This window comes from Zophobas morio, unplaced genomic scaffold (assembly GCF_036711695.1).
Source record: "Zophobas morio isolate AGI-343-1 ecotype UQ-CSIRO unplaced genomic scaffold, CSIRO_AGI_Zmor_V1 ptg000038l, whole genome shotgun sequence".
Lineage (NCBI taxonomy): Eukaryota > Metazoa > Arthropoda > Insecta > Coleoptera > Tenebrionidae > Zophobas > Zophobas morio.
Genome location: NW_026972143.1, coordinates 2,086,607 through 2,106,238, shown reverse-complemented (window position 1 = coordinate 2,106,238; position 19,632 = coordinate 2,086,607). Strand labels below are relative to the sequence as shown.

The 19,632-nt window shown below is 27.2% G+C and overlaps 1 protein-coding gene across 3 annotated transcripts in view; it reads left to right on the top strand.

Annotated features, from left to right (window-relative positions):
- The first annotated feature begins 2,684 nt into the window (after positions 1-2,684).
- LOC135140103 (neuronal synaptobrevin) overlaps positions 2,685-19,632 on the top strand; it is a 31,527-nt gene continuing 14,579 nt past the window's right edge. For all 3 annotated transcript variants that reach the window (XM_064070516.1, XM_064070518.1, XM_064070517.1), the window contains exons 1-2: positions 2,685-2,790; positions 3,788-4,002. In XM_064070516.1, the coding sequence (XP_063926586.1) occupies positions 2,789-2,790; positions 3,788-4,002 (217 nt within the window). In that variant the 5' untranslated portion in view covers positions 2,685-2,788. The remainder of the gene's footprint in view (positions 2,791-3,787; positions 4,003-19,632) is intronic.

Sequence of the window (19,632 nt, the reverse complement as noted above, 5' to 3'; positions counted from 1 at the left end):
GTCCAAAAATTGAAAATTGTCACATTGAAAAAAGAAAAATCATAAAATTAGAATATTGAAAAACCGAATACTTGAAAAAAAAAATGGAAAAACTAAACAAAAAATTGCAAATCGAAAAATTACAAAATCTAAAAACTCTAACATCAAAAAGTTGGAAAATCAAAAACAAATAAATTTTAAAATGAAAACTCTAAAAACGTTACATTGCAAATTGAGAAGCTGAAAAAAAAAGTTATAAAATCGGACCATTAAAAAATCGAAAAATTCCAAAAATAAAGAAAATAAAAACTGAAACAAAAAATTGCAAATCGAAAATTTGGAGAAATAAAAAACTGAAATAAAGAAAAATTGAAATAATCAAAAATTAAAAACTCATGAAATTTTAAATCGAAAAATTACAAAATCTAAAAACTGAAACATCCAAAAGTTGGAAAATCGAAAAGTAAAAAATGTAAAACTGAAAACTCGAATAATTAAATATCGTAAAAAAGAAACAAAAAAATGAAAAATTGAAAAATTGACGAAACGAAAAATTGAGAAAATGGAAATTAAAAAAACAAGAAAAATATAAAATCGGAACATTGAAATATCCCAAAATTGTCAAAATAAAGAGAATAAAAAACCGAAACGAAACAAACGAAAAATTAAAAAATCGAAAATTTGAAGAATTAGAAACTGAACACTGGAAAAAAATTCAAAATCTAAAAATTTTGACTTGACCTGACCTGACCTGACTCGAAACGAAGAACTGCAAATCGAAAAATTGAAAAATTAAAAATTGAAAACTTGTGAAACCACAAGCCAAAAAATTGCAAACGAAAAACTAAAACAGAAAAATTTTTAAGATGAAATGAAAAATGAAAAAATTAAAAAATTATAATTGAAAACTCCTAAAATTTCAAATTAAAAAATTGCAAAATATAAAAACTTAAAAATTATATAAAATTAGAAAATCGGAACATTGAAAAATCGAAAAATTGTAAAAATAAAAAAATTAAAAACCAAAATGAAAAACTGCAAATCGAAACTTTAAGGGAAGGAAAAATTAAAAATCCTAAAAGATTGGAAAAAATTGAAAAATCTAGAAACTGAAAAAACGAAAAATTGCAAAACCGAAAAAGTGGAAAATCAAAAAACTACAAATGGGAGAACTACAGAAACGAAAAATCGAAACGTTGAAACTTAAAAAATGGAAACCATTAATGAACCGAAAAATTCGAATACTCAAAAAAATTATAGAATCGTCAAAATTGTAGAGTCGGAAAACTGTAACCCTTAAAGAGGAAACTGAAAAATTAAATACATATGAGGAAATTAAAAAACTCGAATAGATATTGCAAATTGAAAAAAATCTGAAGAAACGAAAATTGAAAAAACAAAAAATTATAAAATCGGAACAGTGAAAAATCGAAAAATTCTGGCCATAAAAAAATGAGACGAAAAATTGAATAATCGAAAAATTGAAAAATTAAAAATTGAAATCTCGTGAAATTTCAAATAAAAAAATCGTAAAATCTAAAAACTGAAACAACCAAAAATTGGAAAACCAGAAACACCAATAAAGTGTTGATTGAAATAAAAAAGTGAAAATTTGAAAAATTGATGAAACGAAAAATTGAAGAAATTGAATTGAAAAATTAAAAAATTTTAAAAATTGAAAAATTAAAAAATCAAAAATTGAAAAATTAAAAACTCAAGAAATTTTAAATAGAAAAATTGCAAAGTCTAAAGATTAAAAAATTCAACGTGGCCTGACCTGACCCGAAACGAAAAATTGCAAATTGAAAAACAGAAAAAAGAAAAATTTAAAAATTTAAAAATTCAAAATCAAAATTTGGAAAATTAAAAACCGGAAAAATTTAAAGTTGAAAACGCGAAAAATTGCAAATCAAAAAACTGAAAAAACAAAAAAAATTAAAAATTAAAATAAGAAAAAAAAAACAAAAGACGAAATACTCTACTAATTTTTTCTATCGAAGTTTCACGTTTCCAAAAATAACGATTCAGCATATTTCAGACGTCCTGAAATAATTACATTCCTTAAATTTAGAAAAGACTGAAATCTTTAATCTTCAATAGTAAAATCAAACATTGTAGAATTTTCTATTTAAATGAAATTTTGTTCCTTTTATGACTTGTAGGTTTTTAGTAAATTTTAATTAATGACATTTTGTCAAAATATCTGTACTTTTGCTTGAAGTATTGGATATTTTTGAACGTGCAAATCTTGTTCTTCTTTTTGTACCTCGTTTAAATAAAAATTTATTCTTAAAATATTCTAAACACGGAAAATTCAGAGATATTAAAGAACGAAGGCTTTTTAACACATCCTTCAAGACATTTTTTAAGATATGTGACATGGTTCACTAACAATAACAAGTGGGTTTTTCGAGTGCATAATTTTGTGATGACGCGCCATCAAGTTTTTGGGAGGGGATAAACGAATATATTTTGATAACGAACGAAAAAATTTTCATTAAATTATAAAAATAATGTTATTTAATCCATCCAAGCGACCGAATAAACAAAACTTTGTCACTAATTACCTCGCCATCATCACACTATTTCGCATCATTTCAAATTCGGCGCCCTCCCCCCACCCCCGCCTATTTTATTAATGAACAGGTGCCTGACCTATCACAATGCGCACCGGTCCCCCCACTGCGCACGCGCGAATCGGCAGTGTGACGTCACGAAACATCAATACGCTGAAAATCAACCGTGTATTTCTAGTGTGAGTGTTGTGGACGTTCGCTTCTAATTCCACCCTAATTTCACACGACACGACATGTAAGTACGCCAACCCACAACCCCCCAAACCGACCACCGAACTAGCAAAACCCAAAACCGCCCCTCGTCCAAAAACGCACCGAGTGCACCCCGACGCTGCGTCGCGACGCTGCCGCAAAACTACCCCCTTTCGCACGAACTGCGGCAGGGCGTCACGGGGGCCGCAAACGGGGCGCCCGGGCCCCCGGACCCCGGGCCCAATTGTTTGGGTTTTGGTCGGGGCCCGGCGATCGATCGCCGGACTCCGGAAAAATCGACTCGGGGTAGTTTTGCGCTAAATAATAAATGGTGTTAAACATTTATTAAAATGTGAACGAATTGATTTTTGATCGGCGCAAGCGCGCCGGGGGCGGCTCGGGGTGGACGAGGGCCCCCACGAAGGCACGCTCCGCTGGGGTGCGGAAATGTGCGTAAAACGCAATCTTCGAACTGTTTTTTTTTGTTGAAAAAGAAAAATGGTTCGAATGTGAGATTCGTCGAAAAATTCTAATAAGGGTGACTAGGACTAATTAAGACACTATTATATTTATAATTCGTTTGAATGCGTCAAGAACTTGGTTTAATTATAGTTTTAGGAAAAATCTGTGGCTAAAATTTCAGTAAAACGTCTTCAACTAACCCCTTATCTTAAATGTCATTGTCCTCGACCCTAACCGCCATTTTTATCTAATTTACGACAAAAGATTTCCTTAAATCGTGAGCCACAAAATGATAAAAATACAGACAGAAATATTTTTCGTAGCCTTATTAATGTTTCGAAATTGGAATTAACCGGTTATTCAACTTCTTGGGCGATCGATTCTTATGTAAATTACCACAAATTAGTAGCGTGCCCCAAAACAACATATTTATCACAAAAACGACCTCTTCCTGATAACCGATACGTAACTAGAAACAAAATAGTTTGATTGATGACGTCACTTTAAGAAATCATCAATCAAATTTCCTCGGTTCGTCCCTTCCAAAAACTGTGTGACGTCTAAACTCGCTCTTCCAGGTCTGCGGGGGACTCTCTAGGGGCTCCGGCGGCCGGAGGCGGCGCCGGCGACGACGGCATCGTCGGCGGTCCGAGGACGCCGCAGCAGATCGCCGCCCAACGACGCCTCCAGCAGACGCAAGCCCAGGTCGACGAGGTGGTGGACATCATGAAGACGAACGTAGAAAAGGTCCTCGAAAGAGATACCAAACTGTCAGAACTCGATGACAGAGCGGGTAGGTTTCGGCTTGTTGGATTATACAGGGTGTTCGGGTGGTTAGCGGGTATTGATTGTGGCTGTCTTCGGCGTGGGCAAGTTCACCCACATGTGACGCCTTCGGCTTTTTTGGGTCACCAAATGTCAAAAGGTGAAAGGGTGGAGTTTTCCCGAACGAGATTGGATGTTGCGAATCGGAGATTTTGCGGTTTGGCAGGAAGGAAGCTGATTGTTTATTAATTTCATTGCTGGTGATAAGGTGGGCTATTTTTAGAAATGGTCGTGGTTAGTGGGCTTTGTTCGACGCACGTTTTTTACGATTTTTCGGTTTAATAACGAAATTAATCTCGGTGTACGTGGTTAAATTGCACTAATTGTTTTTGGAACAATAGCAAATTTTTAAGATCAAAAAATAGAAAGCGAAGAATGTAAAATTTTAAAGAATATTACAAAACATATACACAGTACATTAAGTTTCCCCCTTCAAGCTAAAAATAATGGTGTTCACAGAATTTTAATATCTTTTTAGCGTATGCCCGAAAGGTAATGTAATGACCAAGTTTATAAATATTTAATTTCACTGTTTTGAGATTCATTGAGGGGCCCGATAAAGCTGTGGAACACAGGTCCGGAATTATCTTTTTAGGCCATTCACTATTAACTATTATCTATTATGGTATCATACGACACTATAAACTGGTTAAATATGTAATGCTTATTTAATAATTTTAATTGAAGTCTAACATGCCTTCAGTATAACCATTTCGCGCATGCTTTACCAAATATATAGTCTGTTTACAGGGTGTTCAAAAAATGGCACACCAGTCTTATGACACGTTCTTCAAATTGACGTAAAGACTTTTTTAATGATTTTTCTCGAACTTAGACTCGTGAGTTGGTGCGTCATTTTTTGAACAGCTGTATATGATTACTTTCCAAACGTAAGTAGGAGTAATACGTAGATAATGGCCCCTGATTTTTTTTCAGTAAGTCATTTAAATTTTATAAAATAACATACTCCTGTACTTGTGGTTTATGAATCCGCCTAGATTTTTCCGCCTTTCATAAAAAAAAAACTTACCAAAATTATTAAAACAGGATAAAAATAATATATAATGCAATTTCTTTTTTGATTAACTCTAAAAACGCGTATGGATTTTTTCTTAAATTCTAGAAAATCCAAAAATTGTAAACCCGAAAAACTGTAACATTGAAAGATGGAAAAATCGAAAAATTAAAAATTGAAACATTGAAGAACTAAAAAACGAATAACTGAAAAACTGAAATAGAAACTAAAAAATCTAAATGTTGAAAAACCGAAAAACTGAAATCCGAAAAACTACACGTAATTGAAAAAAGAAAAATGAAGAAAATGAGAAACCGAAACGAAAAATTGACAAATCGAAATCTTCTAAAAATTCTAATCCAAAAATATAAGAAACCCACATAAAGTCAAAAATGAAAAAATTGAAAACCCAAAAAACGGTAAAATCGAAAAATTTTATTACTAAAAATTGGAAACTCGTCAAATAACAAATCAAAAATTGCAGAATCCGAGAACTGAAACATCCAAAAGTTGGAAAATCGAAAAACTGAAAAATTTTAAAATGAAAATTCGAACAGTTACAAATCGTAAAATTCACGAAACAAAAAAAAATGAAAACATAAATTGAAACATTGTAGAAACGAAAAACTGAAAAAATTGAGATTGAAAATACAAAAAATTATAGCATCGCAACACTGAAAAATAGAAAAATTGTAAAAATGTAGAAAATAAGAAACTAAAACGAAAAATTGCAAATCGAAATATTGCAAAAATTCCAAAAATTGAAATTTTTCACATTGAAAAAAGAAAAATTAAGAAAATGAAAAATCGAAACGAAAAACTGAAAAATTGAAAAATCGAAATCTTCTAAAAATTCTAATCCAAAAATATAAGAAACCCACATAAAGTCAAAAATGGAGAAATTGAAAAATCGAAATGCTACAAAAACGAAAAAATTTAAAAACCGAAAAACGGTAAAATAGAATAATTTTATTATTAAAAATTGGAAACTCGTGAAATAACAAATTGCAGAATCCAAGAATGAAACGTCCAAAAGTTAAAAATCGTTAAATTGACGAAACAAAAAAAATGAAAACTTCTAAATTGAAAAATTGTAGAAACGAAAAACTCAAAAAATTGAGATTGAAAATACAAAAAATAATAGCATTGCAACACTGAAAAATAGAAAAATTGTAAAAATGTAGAAAAAAAAAACTGAAACGAAAACTTGCAGATCAAAAATTTAAAAAATCGAAAAATTGAAAAATTAAAAACTAAAAACTCAAGAAATTTTAAATCGAAAAATTACAAAATCTAAAATTTGAAAAACTGAAAAATCTAAACATGAAAACTCGAAAAATTACAAATCGAAATACTGATAAATCCAAAAATTTAAAATTTTTACACTGAAAACAGAAAAATTATTAAAAAAAACGAAAAATTGAAAAATGAAAATTGGAATAGTTACAAATCGTAAAATCGAAGAAACAAAAAAAATATATCATTTTTAAAGAAACAGGATTTCTTGGACTGCACTTCAAGGGCGAGGAATTTCTGTCTAAGTAATTCTGGATCTTTTTTTATGTAAAATCGGTTTCAAAAATTTGATGTCAACTCAAAGTTATTGACACAGGATAATAAAAAATAATAAATAATGCAATTTCTCTGTTGATTAACTCAAAAAACGCTTGTGGATTTGTTTTATTGCTAGAAAAACGAAAATTTCAAAAATTCAAAAAAAATAAACTCAAAAAACTGTAACTTTGAAAAATGGAAAAATCGAAAAATTAAAAATGGAAACACTGAAAAATTAAAAATTGACACATTGAAAAATTAAAAGTCGAATAACTGAAAGATAAAAAAATCTAGAATCTTAAAACCGAGACATTGAAAATGAAAATTCGAATAGTTACAAATCGTAAAATTCTAAAATCTTAAAACTGAGATAGTGAAAAATGTTAAAAATTATAATTATTACATGTTAAAATGAAAACTAGAAAAACTGAAATAGAAACTGAAAAATCTAAATGTTGAAAAACCAAAAAACTGAAATTCGAAAAATTACAAATCGAAATATTGCAAAAACACCAAAAATTAAAGATTTTCACAGTGAAAAACTGAAAAAAGAAAAATTATAAAATCAGCACACTAAAAAACCGAAAAATTAAAAAAATAAAGAAAATGAGAAACCGAAACAAAAAATCGAAAAAATGAAAAATCGAAAAATCGAAAATTTTAAAAATTAGAAATTGAAAACTTGATTAATTTTAAATCGAAAAATTACAAAATCTAAAAATTGAACAACTGAAAAATTTTAACTTGAAACTCGAAAAATTACAAATCTAAATATTGGAAAAGCCAAAAATTGAAAATTTTTACACTGGAAAAACAAAAATTCAAAAATCAGAACATTGAAAAACCGAAAAATTGAAAAAAAGAAAAATGAGAAACCGAAGTGAAAAATATAATTAAAAATTGGAGAAATATAAAAACTGAAACATCGAAAAGTTGTAAAAACGAAACCCTGAAAAATTCAAAAATGAAAATTCGAATAGTTACAAATCGTAGAATTGAAGAAACAAAAAAAATGAAAAATTGAAAAATTGAAAAATTGCAAATCGAAAAATTGAAGAAACGAAAAATTTTAAAAATTTTGATTCAAACAACAAAAAATTATAAAATTTCAACACTGAAAAACGATAAATTGTAAAAATGTAGAAAATAAAAAATTGAAACGAAAAATTGAAGAATCGAAAAATTGAAAAATTAAAAACTAAAAACTCAAGACATTTTAAATCGAAAAAATTCAAAATCTAAAAATTGAATAACTGAAAAATTTAAACTTGAAAACTCGAAAATTACAAATCGAAATATTGATAAATCCAAAAATTTTAAATTTTTTCACTGAAAAATGAAAAATTATAAAATCACAACGTCCAAAAGTTGGAAAATCGAAAAACTGAAAAATTTTTAAATGAAAATTCGAATTACAAATCGTAAAATTGACGAAATAAAAAACGTGAAAAATTGTAGAAAAGAAAAATTGAAAAAATTGAGATTGAAAAAGCAAAAAATTATAAAATCGCAAGACTGAAAAATCGAAAAATTGTAAATGAAAATGTAAAAACTATAGAACTGAAACGAAAAATTTCAAATCGAAAATTTGAATAATCAAAAAATTGAAAAATTAAAAACTGAAAACTCGAGAAATTTTAAATGGAAAAATGACAAAATCTAAAAATTGAAAAATTGGAATATTTAAACGTAAAACTCAAAAAATTACAAATCGAAATATTGATAAATCCAAAAATTGAAAATTTTTTTACTGAAAAATGAAAAATTATAAAATCACAACTTCCAAAAGTTGGAAAATCGAAAAACTGAAAAATTTTTAAATGAAAATTCGAATTACAAATTGTAAAATCGACGAAATAAAAAACATGAAAAATTGTAAAAACGAAAAATTTAAAAAATTGAGATTGAATAAACAGAAAATTATAAAATCGCAAGACTGAAAAATCGAAAAATTGTAAAAGAAAATGTAAAAACTATACAACTGAAACGAAAAATTGCAAATCGAAAATTTGAATAATCAAAAAATTGAAAAATTAAAAACTGAAAATTCGAGAAATTTTAAATCGAAAAATTACAAAATATAAAAATTGAAAAATTGGAAAATTTAAACGTAAAACTCAAAAAATTACAAATCGAAATATTGATAAATCTAAAAATTTAAAATTTTTTCACTGAAAAATGAAAAATTATAAATTCGCAACATCCAAAAGTTAGAAAATCGAAAAACTGAAAAATTTTTAAATGAAAATTCGAATTACAAATCGTAAAATTGACGAAACAAAAAACGTGAAAAATTGTAAATCGAAAAATTGTACAAACGAAAAATTGAAAAAGTTGAGATTGAAAAAGCAAAAAATTATAAAATCGCAAGACTGAAAAACAGAAAAATTGTAAAAATGTAGAAAATAAAAAACTGAAACGAAAAATTGTAAATCGAAACATTGAAAAATTTTATAAAAAAACATAATCTCGTACTTGTGATTTATGAATCCGCCTTGATTTTCGCCCTAGGCATCCGGATTTTCATAGAAAAAATCCCCGACTTATAAACCGAATATAGCGCGTTCGAAGTACTTTTCCTTTGACTTTTGTTATCTATATTTTTTAATTTATAAAGGTTATCATAAATATTTGTATAATTTTTAACGAAATTTCTGGAACTATCAATTCAAAATTAATAATATGTATATACCTATTTAATATTTTTAGCTTTACATGAGTTTATAAAATTGTAATTTCTGTGTTGATTAACTCGAAAATGCTGCCGATATTTATTAGGCTGTATACCAAAGGCAGCCATAGATTTTTCAAGATTTGTCTTTGATAGAACTTTTGTCTTGTCAGATTATCGTCAATTTAAAAGTTTCAGTTGAAAATGTAACAATCAAAGACAAACTTTGAAAAATTCCTGGCAGTCTTTGAGAGTGTTTTTATTGTTCTCTACTTTGGTTTAATATAAGGGGTACCGTATAAAAATAAAATTAGCAAAATTAAAGTTTACAATTTAACTAAAGCTGTACAGGATGTTCCAGTATAATCCCATTGTATTAGGTATTAAAACTTAGAAATTAATGAACAAGTATATCGCTTTTAGTTCTCATGGATGTGACATTAACTTTTTCTTTTCAAACACAAATGAGTACCACTTTTAAATGCTTAAAAAAATTATCAGTGTAAAATCATTGTAGTTTTCACGTCACACGTTCTGTTTTTCCGGAATTGACATCAACTTCTTTTTATTCCCGAGCCTAAGCTGGGCCATCCAGCGAACGGCTACTTTCATGTTTTCTCAATGCTTCATGACCCGTAGAGGCTAGAGGACCAATACGTCCTCCGTTTCCGTCTGATAATTATTAATCTCCCAAACTACTGAACTGATTGTTGTAAAATTTTACATGAATTTTAGGAATATCATATAGACAGTAAAATTCTAACCAGAATTTAATTTTGGTAGTAATTTTCGTGGTAATTTTCGAAGTAATTGTTAATTTATAAATGTTGAACGCCGTACTTTATAAACCACCGATACCGTATTTTGTGTATTCTGAACGCCGCGCCGTATGTTACGCATTATGTTACGAAAATGATAGAAAATGGACACTCGATTAACAATTACTCCGATTGTTGATAATGATTTTTTAAATTAATTGTTCTAAATTTTATAAATTATTAGCGACCCACCACAATGTTTTTTGCACATATGTATAAGCAGTCGTCATGACAATCGAGCTACGGTAGATTTTGAGGTCGCCAGCAAACAAGAGAATGAACATCATTAATCAATACACCAAACAATAACAGTCCCAAGATAGACCTTGAGGAACTCCACTTTCTTGAATAAATAGTTGGGGTTTAAAACCATTAATCTTCACAAAAAGAGATCGTTTATCTAAGTATGATTCCAGAAATGATATTTAGCTCTCCGGGAAATCAAAGGATTCTAATTTCCTGAACAACGAACAATCAGTTCTGTCGAGAGCTGTGAAAAATCGCCACAAACGAGATCGTTACGCAAAAACTGAATTATAGAATCGTATTTAATTCGGTCGAAAATTCACTAAAACACCAGACTTGAAAATTAAATACAAAATAATATGTAAAAATATTACAAAGGAGAAAAATAGAAAAAATACACTAATATTCAGCAACTGTATATGAAAAATAAATTATTCCTACTTGTATGGAATTTACCACCTATGCCCAAAAATGTGGTGTCCCACAGAGGCCCGATCTGGATCCAGTACTATCCCACGAACGAAAAACCTTAACTTTCCGAACCAAAAGTTTTCTTCTGGAGGTCACTATTTGACAAATTTCAAATAAACAAATTATTAATAATTTAACAGAGACACACTTTGGCACGTTTCGTATTCTGCTGCAGTGGAGACTAGTCCTAGGATACTACTCTATTTTTTGGTTTATAGTGTCGCTGACCCTATCATCTTTTTTACTTCAGAATTCAAATTATTACGGTTTTTTTGAAGACTTGCTTTCTCACCAAGTCAAATAATCCTGTCTCGCTTACACTAAAGGTCGATTTATAAACTCCGTTGACGTTGCCGTTGAAAGTTGGCACGCCGTTGGACTGACGTTCGAGATGACCAACTTTTAACTTTCGCCGTTACGTTGCCGTTGACGGTCTATAATTTGAAAATGGTAAATTTTTGTAGGAAAGTATCGATTTTTCTCGATTTTTCTTTAGACTAGCGAATTTAATCATATATTGTTGAATTGGTTCGTCTTTTTTGAACACCTGTATATATTTACTTTCCAAACCTAAGTAGGAGTAATACGTAGATAACGGCCCCTCAATTTTTTTAAGTAAAAGTCATTTAAATTTTATAAAATAACATACTCCTGTACCTGTGGTTTATGAATCCGCCTTGATTTTTCCCTTTGGCATCCAGACTTTCATAAATAAACCTACAGAACAGATATCCACCAAAATTATTAAACCAGGACAATAATAAAAAATTATAAATAATGCAATTTCTTTGTTGATTGACTCAAAAAAAAACTTATGGATTTCTAGAAAATCGAAAAATTAAAAATCGAAACATTGAAAAATTTAAAATCGAAATATTGCAAAAACTCGAAAAATTGACATTTTTCACATTGAAAAAAAAAATTAAGAAAACGAGAAACCGACATGAACAACTGAAAAATCGAAAAATTTAATGATTAAAAATTGGAAACTCGTCAAATTACAAATCGAAAAATTGCAAAATTTAAAAACTGAAACATCCAAAAGTTGGAAAATAGAAAAACTAATAAATAAAAAAAATCGAATGGTTACAAATCGTAAAATTGACGAAACAAAAAAAATGAAAAATTGCAAATCGATAAATTGAATAACGGGAAAAAGTGAAAAATCGAAACACTGATTATCTAACTGAAATTTTTTTAAAAATTTCGAAATCTACTAATAATTCTAATCCAAAAATATAAGAAACCCAGAAAAAGTCAAAAATGGAGAAATTGAAAAATCAAAAAGCTGCAAAAACGAGAAAATTAAAAAATCGAAAAACGGATAAATGGAAAAATTGCAAAACTGAAGAACCAAAAAATTCGAAAATGGAAAAATTTGAAACAAAAAATTGCAGATTGAAAAGGCGAAAAAAGTGAAATATCGAAAAATCGATAAAACGATGGATAAAACTGAAAAATTTCAAACTGAAAACTGTCAAAATTTCAAATCGAACAATTAAAGACACGGAAAAAATAAATAATCGAAAAATTAAAATATCTAACAATTGAAAAATCGAAAATTGTAAAGTAGCAAAAAAAGCACAATCGTAAAACTCAAGAAACAAAGATTTGAAAAATTGAAAAAATTAAGAAAAGGAGAAACCGAAATGAAAATTTACAAATCGAAAAATTTAATTATTCAAAATTGGAAACTCGTGAAATAACAAATCGAAAAATTGCAAAAGTTGGAAAATTGAAAACTGAAAAATTTTAAAATGAAAATTCGAAGAGTTCCAAATCGTAAAATTGACCAAACAAAAAAAAATGAAAAATTGTAAACCGAAAAATTGTAAAAACGAAAAACTGAAAAAATTAAGATTGAAAAAACAAAAAATTATAAAATCGCAACACTGAACAATCTAAAAATTGTAAAAATGTAGAAAATAAAAAACTGAAGCGAAAAATTGCAAATCGAAAATTTGAAGAGTCGAAAAATTGAAAAAACACCCAAGAAATTTTAATCGAAAAAGTACAAAATCTGAAAATTGAAAAATTGAAAAATTTAAACGTGAAAACTCAAAAAATTACAAATCGAAGTTTTGATAAATCCAAAACTTGAAACTTTTTCACTGATAGAAGAAACATTATAAAATCAGATCATTGAAAGAACAAAAAATTATAAAATCGAAACACTGAAAAATTGAAAAAACGAAAAATTAAAAAATTTAGATTGAAACAACAAAAAACTATAAAATCTCAACACTAAAAAATCGAAAAATTGTAAAAATGTAGCAAATAAAAAACTGAAACGAAAAATTGCAAATCGAAAATTTGAAGAATCGAGAAATTGAAAAATTAAAAACTGAACACTCAAGAAATTTTAATCGAAAAAGTACAAAATCTAAAAGTTGAAAAATTGAAAAATTTTAACGTGACAACTCAAAAAATTACAAATCGAAGTATTGATGAATCCAGAAATTGAAAATTTGTTACTGATAAAAGAAAAATTATAAAATCAGATCATTGAAAAAACAAAAAATTATAAAATCGCAACACTGAAAAATTGAAGAAACGAAAAATTAAAAAATTTAGATTGAAACAACAAAAAATTATAAAATCTCAACACTAAAAAATGGAAAAATTGTAAAAATGTAGCAAATAAAAAACTGAAACGAAAAATTGCAAATCGAAAATTTGAAGAATCGAGAAATTGAAAAATTAAAAACTGAACACTCAAGAAATTTTGATTGAAAAAGTACAAAATCTAAAAATTGAAAAATTTTAAAGTGAAAACTCAACAAATTACAAATCGAAGTATTGATGAATCCAAAAATTGAAAATTTTTTACTGATAAATATAGATTATAAAATCAGATCATTGAAAAAACAAAAAATTATAATATCGCAACACTGAAAAACTGAAAAATTGAAGAAACGAAAAATTAAAAAATTTAGACTGCAACAACAAAAAATTATAAAATCTCAACACTAAAAAATCGAAAAATTGTTAAAATGTAGAAAATAAAAAACTGAAACGAAAAATTGCAAATCGAAAATTTGAAGAATCGAGAAATTGAAAAATTAAAAACTGAAAACTGAAAAATTTCAACTTGAAAACTGAAAAATTACAAATATAAATATCGAAAAATCCAAAAATTAAAAATTTTCACATTAAAAAAAGAAAAATGATAAAATCAGAACACCGAAAAACCGAAAAATTGAAAAAATGTGGAGAATGAGAAACAGAAACGAAAAAGTGAAAAATCGAAAAATCTAATAATTAAAAATTGAAAACTCGTGAAATTAAAAATCGAAAATTGCAGAATCCAAAACCCAAACATCCAAACACTGGAAAATCGAAAAACTGAACAATTTTAAAATGAAAATTCCAATTGAAAATCGAAATTTGAAGAATCGAAAAATTCAAAAATTAAAAACTGAAAACTCAAGAAATTTTAAATCGAAAAATTACAGCATCTAAAAACTGAAAAATTGGAAAATTTAAACGTGAAAACCAAAAAATTACAAATCGAAAAAACTCTAATTTTTTACTGAAAAATGAAAAATTATAAAATCAGATCATTGAAAAAACAAAAAATTAATAAAATCACAACAATGAAAAATGTAAAAATTGTAAAAATGTAGAAAATAAAAAACTGAAACGAAAATTGCAAACTGAAAATTTGAAGAATCGAAATATTGAAAAATATTATAAACTAACATTCTCCTATACTTGTGATTTATAAATCCGCCTTGATTTCTCCCCCAACTGTAAACCAAAGGTAGGGTAGGTTAGAAGCACTTTTCCTGTTATCTATATTTTTTAATTTATAGAGTTTATCATAAATATATACATCATTTTTAAAGAAAAAGGATTTCTTGGTCAGCACGTCGAGGGCGAGGGAAGTTCTGTGTAAATAACTCAAAATTCATAATATACCTATTTAATATTTTTAGCTTTACACATGAGTGTAATATATCGCTTTTAGTTTTCATGGATGCGACATAAACTTTTTCTTTTCAAACAAAATTGATTAACAGAAGTTTAAAATTTTGACTGCTAAATTAATACAAAAAAAAAAAACTGTAAAATCATTATAGTTTTCACTTTAGATCTTCGGTTTTCCGGAATTGACAACAACTTCTTTTTGCTTCCCGAGCCTAAGCTAGGCCATCCGGCGAATGGCTACTTTCAGGTTTTCTCGATGTTTCATAACCCGTTTCCGCCTGTCTGCGGTCTGTTTGGAGTTTTTATTATCTAGGTGATTATTAATCTCCCAAACTACTGAACTGATTGTTGTCAAATTTTACATGTAATTTAAGAATATCATATAGACGGTAAAATTCTAACCAGAATGTAATTTTGGTAGTAATTGTCGGATTAATTCTTAATTTATAAATGTTGGACGCTGTACTTCATAAACGACGGATAGCGTATTTTGTAGATTCCGAACTACGAACGCCGTACTTTGTAAATTCTGAACGCCGCATGTTATGAAATCACACTTGATTAACAATTGCTCCAAAAACACATTCAAGTCAACATCTGACATCAAAATCATCTTCATTGCACAATAAATTAGATATTCCTAATTTTATAAATTATTAGCGATACACAATACATCAATATTTTTTGCAAATATAGGAAGTTACGCCAACAACGTCATTAATCAATACACCAAACAATAACAGTCCCAAGATAGACCTTGAGGAACTCCACTTTCTTGAATAAATAGTTGGGATTTAAAACCATTAATCTTCACAAAAAGAGATCGTTTATCTAAGTATGATTCCAGAAATGATATTTAGCTCTCCGAGAAGTCAAAGGATTCTAATTTCCTGAACAACGAGCAATCAGTTCTGTCGGAAGTTATGCAAAATCGCCACAAACGACATCGTTTCACAAAAACTGAATTATAGAATCGTATTTAATTCGATCGAAAGTTCATTAAAAAAAAAATTGTTGACGCATTATACTAGACATGAGAATTAAATAAAAAATAATTTGTAAAATTATTAACTCAGTCCCTCATAAAAGAGAAATATAGGTAAGAAAAATACACTAATATTCAGCAACTGTATACGAAAAACAAATTATTCCTACTTGTATGGAATTTACCATCTATGTCCAAAAAATGTGGTGGCACGTTTCGTATTCTGCTGCAGTGGAGACTAGTTCTAGGACACTACTCTTTTTTTGATTCATAGTGTCGCTGACCCTTTCATCTTTTTTACTTCAGAATTCAGATTATTACGGTTTTTTGAAAACTTGCTTTCTCACTAAGTCAGATAATCCTGTCTCGTTTACACTAAAGGTCTTACTTTTAACTTTCGCCGTTACGTTGCCGTTGACGTTTTATAATTTGAAAATGGTAAATTTTTGTAGGAAAGTATCGATTTTTCTCGAACTAGACTAGCGAATTTAATCGTATATTGTTGAGTTGGTGCGACATTTTTTGAACACCTGTATATGTTTACTTTCCAAACCTATGTAGGAGTAATACGTAGATAACGGCCTCTCAATTTTTTTAAGTAAAAGTCATTTAAATTTTATAAAATAACATACTCCTGTACCTGTGGTTTATGAATCCGCCTTGATTTTTCCCTTTGACATCCAGACTTTCATAAATAAACCTACAGAACAGATATCCACCAAAATTATTAAACCAGGATAATAATAGAAAATTATAAATAATGCAATTTCTTTGTTGACTGACTCAAAAAAAACTTATGAATTTTTTTTTTAATTCTGGAAAATCGAAAAATTAGAAAATCGAAAAATTAAAAATCGAAACATTGAAAAATGTAAAATCGAATATGTAACTGAAAAATAGAAAAACTCTAAAATCTTAAAATTGAGAAAGTGAAAAATGTTAAAAACTATAACTATTAAGAACACGAGAAACCAAAATGAACAATTGAAAAATCGAAAAATTTAATTATTAAAAATTGGAAACTCGTCAAATTACAAATCGAAAAATTGCAAAATTTAAAAACTGAAACATCCAAAAGTTGGAAAATCAAAAAACTGATAAATAAAAAAAAATCCAATAGTTACAAATCGTAAAATTGACGAAACAAAAAAAAATGAATAATTGCAAATCGAAAAATTGAATAACGGGAAAAAGTGAAAAATCGAAACTCTGATCATGTAACTGAAAAACTTTTAAAAATTTCTTAATCTTCTAATAATTCTAATCCAAAAATATAAGAAACCCAGAAAAAGTCAAAAATTGAGAAATTAAAAAATCAAAAAGTTGCAAAAACGAGAAAATTAAAAAATCGAAAAACAGATAAATGGAAAAATTGCAAAACTGAAGAAACAAAAATTCGAAAATGGAAAAATTTGAAACAAAAAACTGCTGATTGAACGGGCGAAAAAAGTGAAATCTCGAAAAATCGATAAAACGAACTGAAAAATTTCAAACTGAAAACTGTCAATATTTCGAATCGAACAATTACAGAAACGGAAAAAATAAAAAATCGAAAAATGAAAATAACTAAAAATTGAAAAATCGAAAATTGTCAAGTAGCAAAAAAAGCACAATCGTAAAATTCAAGAAACAAAGATTTGAAAAATTGAAAAAAATAAGAAAAGGAGAAACCGAAACGAAAAATTTAATTATTCAAAATTGGAAACTCGTGAAATAACAAATCGAAAAATTGCAAAAGTTGGAAAATCGAAAACTGAAAAATTTTGAAATAAAAATTCGAATACTTAGTTCCAAATCGTAAAATTGACGAAACAAAAAAAATGAAAAATCGTAAATCGAAAAATTGTAAAAACGAAAAACTGAAAAAATTAAGATTGAAAAAACAAAAAATTATAAAATCGCAACACTGAAAAATCTAAAAATTGTAAAAATGTAGAAAATAAAAAACTGAAGCGAAAAATTGCAAATCGAAAATTTGAAGAGTCGAAAAATTGAAAAAACACCCAAGAAATTTTAATCGAAAAAGTACAAAATCTGAAAATTGAAAAATTGAAAAATTTAAACGTGAAAACTCAAAAAATTACAAATCGAAGTTTTGATAAATCCAAAACTTGAAACTTTTTCACTGATAGAAGAAACATTATAAAATCAGATCATTGAAAGAACAAAAAATTATAAAATCGAAACACTGAAAAATTGAAAAAACGAAAAATTAAAAAATTTAGATTGAAACAACAAAAAACTATAAAATCTCAACACTAAAAAATCGAAAAATTGTAAAAATGTAGCAAATAAAAAACTGAAACGAAAAATTGCAAATCGAAAATTTGAAGAATCGAGAAATTGAAAAATTAAAAACTGAACACTCAAGAAATTTTAATCGAAAAAGTACAAAATCTAAAAGTTGAAAAATTGAAAAATTTTAACGTGACAACTCAAAAAATTACAAATCGAAGTATTGATGAATCCAGAAATTGAAAATTTGTTACTGATAAAAGAAAAATTATAAAATCAGATCATTGAAAAAACAAAAAATTATAAAATCGCAACACTGAAAAATTGAAGAAACGAAAAATTAAAAAATTTAGATTGAAACAACAAAAAATTATAAAATCTCAACACTAAAAAATGGAAAAATTGTAAAAATGTAGCAAATAAAAACCTGAAACGAAAAATTGCAAATCGAAAATTTGAAGAATCGAAAACTTGAAAAATTAAAAACTGAACACTCACGAAATTTTAATCGAAAAAGTACAAAATCTAAAAGTTGAAAAATTGAAAAATTTTAATGTGAAAACTCAAAAAATTACAAATCGAAGTATTGATGAATCCAAAAATTGAAATTTTTTTACTGATAAATATAGATTATAAAATCAGATCATTGAAAAAACAAAAATTTATAAAATCGCAACACTGAAAAATTGAAGAAACGAAAAATTAAAAAATTTAGATTGAAACAACAAAAAATTATAAAAACTCAACACTAAAAATCGAAAAATTGTAAAAATGTAGCACATAAAAACCTGAAACGAAAAATTGCAAATCGAAAATTTGAAGAATCGAAAACTTGAAAAATTAAAAACTGAACACCCAAGAAACTTTAATCGAAAAAGTACAAAATCTAAAAATTGAAAAATTTTAACGGGAAAACTCAAAAAATTACAAATCGAAGTATTGATGAATCCAAAAATTGAAAATTTTTTACTGATAAAAATTTGAAAAAACAAAAAACAAAAAATTATAAAATCGCAACACTGAATAATTGAAGAAACGAAAAATTAAAAAATTTAGATTGAAACAACAAAAAATTATAAAACCTCAACACTAAAAAATCGAGAAATTGTAAAAATGTAGCAAATAAAAACCTGAAACGCAAAATTGCAAATCGAAAATTTGAAGAATCGAAAACTTGAAAAATTAAAAACTGAACACTCAAGAAATTTTAATCGAAAAAGTACAAAATCTTAAAGTTGAAAAATTGAAAAATTTTAACGTGAAAACTCAAAAAATTACAAATCGAAGTACCGATGAATCCAAAAATTGAAATTTTTTTACTGATAAAAGAAAAATTATAAAATCAGATCATTGAAAAAACAAAAAATTATAAGATCGCAACACTGAAAAATTGAAGAAACGAAAAATTAAAAAATTTAGATTGAAACAACAAAAAATTATAAAATCTCAACACTAAAAAATCGAAAATTTGTAAAAATGTAGCAAATAAAAAACTGAAACGAAAAATTGCAAATCGAAAATTTGAAGAATCGAGAAATTGAAAAATTAAAAACTGAACACTCAAGAAATTTTGATTGAAAAAGTACAAAATCTAAAAATTGAAAAATTTTAAAGTGAAAACTCAACAAATTACAAATCGAAGTATTGATGAATCCAAAAATTGAAAATTTTTT